Source organism: Puccinia triticina, chromosome 10A (genome assembly GCF_026914185.1).
Source record: "Puccinia triticina chromosome 10A, complete sequence".
NCBI lineage: Eukaryota > Fungi > Basidiomycota > Pucciniomycetes > Pucciniales > Pucciniaceae > Puccinia > Puccinia triticina.
In genome coordinates, this window is record NC_070567.1 from 2,156,619 (window position 1) to 2,165,604 (window position 8,986).

General features: G+C 46.8%; 1 protein-coding gene across 1 annotated transcript; it reads right to left on the reverse strand.

Annotated features, from left to right (window-relative positions):
* Nucleotides 1-4,655: 4,655 nt before the first annotated feature.
* PtA15_10A220 (uncharacterized protein) lies at nt 4,656-5,276 on the reverse strand (the record flags this gene model as incomplete). Its single annotated transcript, XM_053160375.1, has 2 exons — nt 4,656-5,032; nt 5,159-5,276. 2 exons carry the CDS (start codon nt 5,274-5,276, stop codon nt 4,656-4,658), a joined length of 495 nt encoding a protein of 164 aa, XP_053024355.1.
* Nucleotides 5,277-8,986: the final 3,710 nt, after the last annotated feature.

Here is an 8,986-nt window from a genome sequence, read left to right on the forward strand (position 1 = left end):
GGGAAGGTAGACCGGGTTGCTATCCCGCGTTTACCAACCCAAACCCAAAAAACACCACCCACCCGGGGTGGCAAACAAGTTTTCATTTTGCCTTGGGAGGTAAAAATCAGCATTGGGTTGCTACATCTGGCAACCCGCTAGCAACTTGATAGCAACTCCTCCCCTTCAAACTTACCACCTCAAGTACATACAAAGACCCTACAGTACAGCTACAACATCCCATCAAAACAGTCATTGAGAGCTATGCAACCTATCAATGACTGGCTGTCCTTTTTCAATGTCTGCCCAGTCATTGAGAGCATAAAAAGCTATCAATGACCAGCTGTAAATACCAACCATAGAGAACAACACCCATTGCTTGATGACCTTTCAACACCGGTCATTGATTGGAGGGTCTACTCCACTTGATGACCGGTGTTGACCGGTCATTGATTGGAGGGTGTACATACTCCGCTCAATGACCGGTAAACACTGGTCATCCATTGGAATATACCCTCCAATTGATGACCAGTGTTGATCGGTCATTGATCAGAGGATGTACTCCACTCGATGATCTGTCATCTTGGTCATTGAGTGGACTATACCCTCCAATCAATGACCCGTCAACATCGGTCATTGAGTGGAGTAAAGTACTCTACCTGATGGCCAGATGAGAGGTCATTGAGTGGGGGGTATGACCAGTCATCCTGGTCATTGAGTGGAGCGCACACCCTCTGATCGATGACCGGGATGAGTGGTCATCAATTGGAGGGTTTACTCCATTCAATGGCCAGGATGAGCGGTCATTGAGTGGAGGACTTGACCAGTCATCCCGGTCATTGAGTGGAGTGTATTTATGTATACCCTCTGATTGATGGCCAGGGTGAGTTGTCATCAATCAGAGGGTGCTCCACTCAATGGCCGGGATGAGTGGTCATCGAGTGGAGGGTCTGACCAGTCATCCCGGTCATCAATTGGAGGGTGTGTACTCCACTCAATGGCCTGGATGAGATTTCATCAAGTGGCAGGTATGACCAGTCATCCCAGTCATCAAGTGGAATTTATACCCTCCAATTGATGGCCGGGGTGAGTGGTCAGCAATTGGAGGGTCCCGATGGCCGGGACGAGTGGAGTTCACACCCTCCCCAGCAAGGAGAAATGGTTTCTCAAAGCTGGAGAAACAGGGGGACACCTGTTTCTGGAAACACTTGTTCTTTGATGAGAACTAGAGTTTAAAGCGGCTACACTGCTGCAGGGCATAACCCCACCACCCAATCTGAACCCCCCCCCCCCCCCCCCCCCCCCTCCTCCAATTGCACCCAATATATCCCCCTGGCACTGGCAGCAATATTAACCACATCACATTAATGGTAACTCATATGAATTTCCATCCCAGAAGAAACTGCATTTTTATGTTGACTTAAGTTGGTCCAAAATCAAAAACTCCATTGTTGTGCACTTAGCATTCAGTGACAGTGTAAGGAAATTTGGCTCCATTGCCATTGGCATGGGTTATTGTGCTTTGATATAAATTGATAGGACTATTTCTGATTCACTTAACCTCCAGGGAGCAACAGTCAACTGCGGCGCCCAAGAAAGGGTTGGGTAAATTGAGGTCAATGAACCTCTGCCTTCAAACACAACTTGATGAGCTCCACAAAGGCTAAGCCACAAGCATGAATAACTCATTCCATTTGGTGTGTTCAAATTTGCTGAGTGTGCTAGACACAATAGGGATGAGCAATCAATGTGAAAAGGTCAGAAGTCACAAATCTTACTGTTCCACCCCCATATCACGTTGGGGAGCAAAGATGTCAAAGATTCACAATAAATGCAGTACTGCACATGAACAGGCACCCCCCAAAGGTTAATTATCCTCCCTCCAACTTTCAAGTTGTCACAAAATGCAGCTGACCAAATCTCAAAAGGCTTTGAGCAGATCCAGAAAAGCTTGTTCAATAAAATTGCAGTTGCAAACCAGTGGACCCTTACCCTTGGGCCATTGATCCAAGCTATCCAAAAATTTATAATCTCCTCAGTTGCGGCATCAACTACCTTCACTTTAAATATAGCTTCCTCAAATAAGTTGTTGTGGTGTAACAATCAAACACATACATAATATATACATTGGAATCAAGAATTTACATCCATGTTCATGCAAGTCCAGCATATTCCCAAAATAGGCAGTCCACCCGCCCAACTAAAGCCTGAATATGACATCAGCTACAACAAACAAATGTCAATTTGATCAAGCCTTGCCTTGACCACAATGAGCAGCCCCATCACAGAGCTTGCTCCATCCAGCTCTCCCCCAAACCAAATTTGATTTCCTATTTCAAATATCTTGCTTGAATGAACCATGCAGTATTTTTTGCAGACCAAATATCTTGCAAAGGCCTCCACTGGAGTCCACACCCTGTGTCTCCTGTGTGCCAATTTTAGTTGCAAATTCAATCAACATCAATTGAACTTGTTAGACTCACTGGCAAGTGTCCTACTGTCATGTCATGATTCCACCTCCTGCATAGAAAGAATTGTAAACTCGCATACTCCATATGATTCAGAAAGATTTTAAAATTACTGGATTTCTCTTGTCCAAGTGGTGTTTGAGTTTTTTAGCCATAGATCAAGAAACAAGGTGTTCAGGGACTCCAATCAAGTATTGATGCGGAGGCCAACTTATAAGCGGAGAGTGTCAGCTGGCTACTATGTCAGAGCCACCGTGACATAATATCACAGAAAAATAATAAAATTGTTACATATGTTAGAGACATTATTACTAATCTCCTACATATGTAACACTATAAAAAGTATAAATATTACCTATGAAAGAGACATTATTACGCACTCTTACATATGTAAATTGTAGAATATTACTTCAGATTCCTAATCTACGCCTAAAATAAACTAGGGTACCTCACTGCAACGTACCCTAAACTCTTACTCCTTCCCTGTGTAAATTACACATGAAAATATACCCAGTTACCACGGATAAGGTAGCGCTCATGCTTATATGCTCATGTACATATGCTTGTAAGCGCCACAGACACCCAAAAAGGCCGTGATCACGCCATACTATGAAGATATGACACCTTCTGAGTCCCATGAGCGCCTAGAATGTTCCATTACATATGTAATGATGTAAATAAAACATTCTTGACGCACAAAGATAAGAAGTACCAACCAATTGGTACATGTGATGTCATTATGTAGACCAAAGCAGAACAATTGGCCACACGTGACAGTCTGCATGTCCCAAACAGTAATTACTATTATGTAACCTGTAAATTAGCCTGAAACAATTACCATGTGTTTCAGACTAATTATGATACAGGAGCATCATAAGTGGCCCAATCTAGAAGATAGGACACACGTAACAACCCCTACTAGTTAGAAGTGTTTTAGACAGTCCTGATACGGCCAAATATTACTTTTGCAGCCATTTGCACGCCCCAAAAAGGAATAGTCCTCCTGTAGCGTTGCCAAATTGGTCTAAAATCACGCCCACAAGTTGGCCAACCGCCAAATTGAGCCAGAATTACGCCCACAAGTTGGCCAGCAGCTATATGGCTCCCTGAGCGCTCCCTGAGGGCTTTCATGACTATTTAAAGGGCCCTCTGTGCGCTCCAAAGACCCTCCCTCATGCTATTACACCTACTCTGATCATTACCCGCTTCCAACACGTGCTCAACACCTGTTCTCTGCCTGGTAAGATCCTTAGTTGCTGACTTTAGCTCAATTCCTTCGTCTGAATCTGCTCAGATTCTCCCCTGAAGAACCTCAAGACTTTAAGGGCTTAATTCTAGTAAGTTTAACCCCTTTCTCTTGAGATTCTCCGCTTCATTCTTGCTGGGATCTAAACCACCCCTGCTTGCAGGCCCCAGTACTAACAGGTACCTAAATCTTCTGCTTTTGCACGATACCTTAGAGGGATCTAAACCACCCCTGCTTGCAGGCCCCTCTTATTTTAATTATATTAATTTTATTAATATAATTAAACTACTATTTCTCTATTTTTTACGCCACACAACCTCTCCAAAGCCTTGGATATCATCCCCAGAGTCCTTAAAACTCTAGTATTTCACTTTGCAGCTCGTGTAGCTAGAAGGATTATTGTCCTTGGCATCACGCAGGCTGACAGAGAGGGTGTTGTTTTCTGTTTTTTGAACAGATTGTGTGTGTGAAAAACAAACAAAGAATGAATGATGATTGAATGGGCAGTTGACTGGCGCTGCAATGGAACAGTAAGGCTGGGCGCGAAAAGGAGAGACTGAATGGATGGATGAGGGAGTGAAGAAAAGAGAAAATTAAAAGGCAGAACAAAATATGAAAAGAAGGGCAATCATTGAAGGTGTTGCACAATTTTTGTCAGGAATTTTATTTTTTCACAATGAGGAAAAGTTATATATCAAGATATACATAGGCGCGCGGTAGAGCCCCGGAGAATAGGACACAGAATAATGCCCCCGCAGAGAGATCGAAAGCCATCCAAAAATTGAATTTTTGGTCCCTGGGACTGGGCTGGATCTGTGGCCCCTAAGGTGCACCCAAGAAGTACATCCTCCACAAAAAATAAAAGATCAATCAAAGTTGAGTTCCTTTAGAATCCGACGATCTAGATAGACCGATCAAATCCCAATCCCAAAAATTTCAATCAACCCTCAATTACATGAACGCTAAAGAAGGAAAGAAGGGGGGTCGGAGAGAGACAAATCACCAAAAGTTTGGTACTGCCCAGTGTTACTCAAAATTCTGCAAAACTGCAAGCCGGAGATGCCTGGGAGCAAGGTCATTTTAACAATCAAGATCTCAAAGCGGACGACGAGGTTGATTTCCTTGACCTGATTACAATGCTGGTTGAACGTGCGGTGAAGTTTTGATGCAGCAGAGGACGAGGCAGGCTTCTCAGATTTTGACAACGATGCAGTGATAATCCATGTGCCATTAGCGCCGCTACCCCCAGCAGCCAGCTCGCTTAATTCATTCGACGCCGCGCCAACAATTGGTGTGGGTGCCATCGCAGGCCTGCCTCCGAGCACCACAGTTTTGGTACCTGCAAGCAACGGAGTACGTAGATTATCATTGCAAGTTCAGTTTAACAAGGTATCAAAAAAGGACCATGTACAGTTAGCTCACCAGTCTGACTCCCACCATTTGACAAGGGTTCTGAGCGACCAACCGGGCCCAAATGAGTGATGGAATCCAGCTTCACCACCCGTTGATGATCCCCGAAGATGTTGAACAGTTCGAAAAGATAGATTGGCGTCCAAGTCACATTTGGCTCCAAACGTAGCCATTGGGCCGGATTGGCCGCTGTGGAACTCCGACCGGTGCTGGGCCGTCGGCAGTTACTGGAAGGGAATGTTGTGCTGTGCGCTGCCTTCGTGGTGGTCCGGGGGAGATTCTAGGATTCGAGTGATAGCGGAAATTTGAGGGGGGGGATTTTGGTTTGAGACAACGGGGGGTAGATTCCCGTCGGCGGTGGTTTGTTTGCTGAGAATCTGGGGAAAAGGGCCGGCGAACTGGACCGGGGACAGTGATCTTAAAGGACAGGAATCTGGAAGAGGATCGGCGCGGGGGCTGAGAGGAGAAACTCAGAAGCTCCCGCGAGTATATCGGCGAACAAAGATCAATAAACTTTAGATTCAAGTTGATGAGATGATCTGACAAACAAAATTTTGGTTCAGACGAAATCCCATGCCGCCCCATCATCTGAGTTCGAGCTGAACTCAGACTCCGGGGCTGTGACATGCTGTGGACAAGTCATCATACACCCGCGCGCGCAAGCGCGCCACAACAACAGGAGGGGAGAAAAGAACAGAGAAGAAACAACACCAAAGAAAGAAAACCAACCCTCCGCATACAAAACCCTCCAACACGGGCATTTAAGAAACAGAAGAACATCAGACTGGGAAAGAAAAGAAGGAAAAAGCAACAAAAACGAGCACAAAGAGAACCGGGGACCTGCTCCTGAAACATCTTGATGATCCCGCCGCGCGCTGATTGATCTTGATGCCCTGTGATTTGTTGTCTTGATGGCTGAAAAAAAACTCGAGGAATCCTCCGCGCCATGGGCGCCACGAAAAAGGCCACCACACCGCTGGTCAAAGCAACTCAATGGGATCACATTGGTGGGGAGATTGTGAAAGTCTTCAGCAGCTATGTGCTGTTGGGCCTGTAAACCACCTGGGCTGAACGGGGGCAATAAGCCGGTGGATTGCGTGAGTTGTGGCAGGGCGCCCAGCAGATTTATGCCCTAGTCCAATACTACTTTGGGGATGATTTCTTTTGTAATCGGGACTGTTGACCAATGCGGAAGTCCCAATAGCAAGCCAAAGCGTCTGTCAAGGCCCAAGGGCAAGCAGAGTAGCGCAGGGGTGGTGGGTTTTTGTTGAGGCAACGGTAGTGATGGCAGAACCTTGCGTGTGGCATATGGATCAGTCGAGATGAGGGGACAAAGGTTGTAGGCTAAATAGAGTGGACCCAGGTGAGCTGGAGTGGTCTGATTGAGGACGCATGTGTCAAAACAGGGCTGCAAGGGGTGGTTGTGGAGGACATGCTGGGTGGCTGAACAACGGGCAAGTTGGTGTGCGGGGCGACAAGGCGGGGCAATGGTGACAGTGACCTGGCAAAGGAAAATGAGCAACAACCGGCCAGAAATGAGTTCCGCTGGTTGGTGGGTATTTAAAGGGGAAGAGTTGATGAAGCAGTTTGCCCCAGGGGATCTGGTTTTGTCCTACCCCCTCCCTGGGAGCCCCCTAATTGCTTGATTAGGCCCTTCCTGGACTACTCTAACAACCGGCCCGTTTTTGCTTGTTGCTGCGGCACAGCTGGAGGGTCATTCATAGGGCCTTTGGGTCTTTGGGGATTTCAACTGGTGCTTGGGTTTAATTGTTGTGTGCTCAATCTATTTTTTGTTGTCATTCTGTAAATAAAACACCCCAAAACTTAGATCCAGAATTCTAGGATTCTGTGGATTTAAGAAAGTGGGATCAATTCTGGAATCTAGCCAGAATTGGTGTGCTATGGTGCACGATTCTGATGCTAAATAGATTCTTGCATAATGTTAGAGTGGTTCATGCACTTATGCAAAACCCATAGTAGAATCATGTACTTACATCCCATGTACATAGATTCTCTAACCTTGTTGGTGACAGGTCCAAACCTAGACCTGTCACCGCCAAGCTGGTACAGTCCCAGCTCTCCCCGGTCTGAGCTCCTTTTCTCTTTCCTCACCGAGATAGGAGTATTGGATTGACCCGTGGAGAGCTGATAGTCATCGGACTGTTCCGTGCAGATCCGTTTGACCTCATCATACAAAAAAAAGTTGAAACTCGCGCAAGAATCAATTTTTTTTCTGGATGCTTTCAGGAGCGCACTGGATGGGGGCGTATTCCATGAAGCGGCGCGCCCAATGACTCCCAAACCGCCGCTGGCAACACGCCGCCCTGAGGGGGTGAGACCAGATGAAAGAAGCCTCCGACCACGTGAAGCAATTGGCGCAAGCAAACGCAGAAGACACCCCCAATCTGGACGAACCACGGGTACAGCAAGAGATCGCCGAGACCCTGACGTCAAAGCCTCAAAAACAGAAGAAGACCAAAGTCATTGCCCCCACCAACCGCGCAACAAGGTCATCTTCAAAAGCCCCCGCTGAATCAGGACCTCCCCCAGTACAGTCAACTCCAAAGGAAGGCTCGTTGGCCATTTGTGAGGAAGCCCAGCCGAATGTAGGTAACGCACTTGCAAGCCTCTGTGACGGGATATTCGGCAATCCGCACGGAGAAGGTACGGGTAAGTAAAAAACACACACACACAGATCCACCAACCGGCGCCAGGAACCAAAGGAGCTACGCGAGGGTGAGTTTTGCACTGTTGTTTACCCTACACAGCTGCAAATCCGGTTGACACCAATGCAGCGGAGTGCCCCATTACCACTGGGGACTCTAGCACCAAGGATTCTATCAGGAAGAAGATCAATTGGCTCACCAACCGCGCATTTGAGGTGGAGGACGCGGGTAATACTGCACTGGCTGAACGCTATTTTGTGATTTGCAAAGGGTTAACCAAACCCAAAACCGTGCCGGCAGCTGGTCCACAAGCAATCAACACACAGCTTGTACACCCCACCCCACTGGCCAACCAAGTGGGGGACACAATCAAATCCCCAGCCCTTGACAAAGCAGGCGAGAAAAGACAGGCTGGTATACCAGACGCAACACCCAGAGGTGTGGGTTTTGATGACAATGCTAGGCCCGCCAGCCATAATGTAGGATTCAAGCCGTTTTTCAAGAAAAATCTCACCAAACTCCAAGCCCCCCTGCCCCTAACCATCTTCAACAAGGTATGGCAAGACAAGGCATACTTCACTACTCCCAAAATTGGAGTGGAGCAGATGGAACTAATGTCAACAAGGACCGATATACGGGCTACCCTTACCCGTGCGAGTACACCCAGACGTACGCGGAATGATCAATAAACCATCAAGGTTTCTATGCTGCCCTAATCAAAATTGCCAACTACCCAAAGTTTGCTGGGTGGCTCCTCCTCCACAAGCGACACTGCGACCAGCTTGTTACGCAACACGGGTTCATGACCAGCCTTTGCCATGAAATAAATGTAAGGACCAATGCCTTTGCACACCAAATCAAACTGCCAAACGGGTCCTTTTCAATCAACAATATCTCTGTCACAAAGACATCATCAACGGTGGGTAGTTATCGCTACAGTAACGCGTAACGTAACAATAACGTAACGTTTTTTGGCCGTTATTGTTATCGTTACCAGTAACGGCAGTGCGATATCGATATCATACCAAGAGTTTTTTTTTTCGCGACGGCCGTTACTACATCTGAGCGCATTAGCGACAGATATCGGGCAACATAACAAGCAATAAAAGGCCAAAATAGGGCCAATTTGGCCTTTTATTGCTCAATAACGCGTTGCTTTACTGGTAACGGCCTCAAAAAAAAAGGCCCGCTACGTTACGCGTGATGCCGCTGTTCGC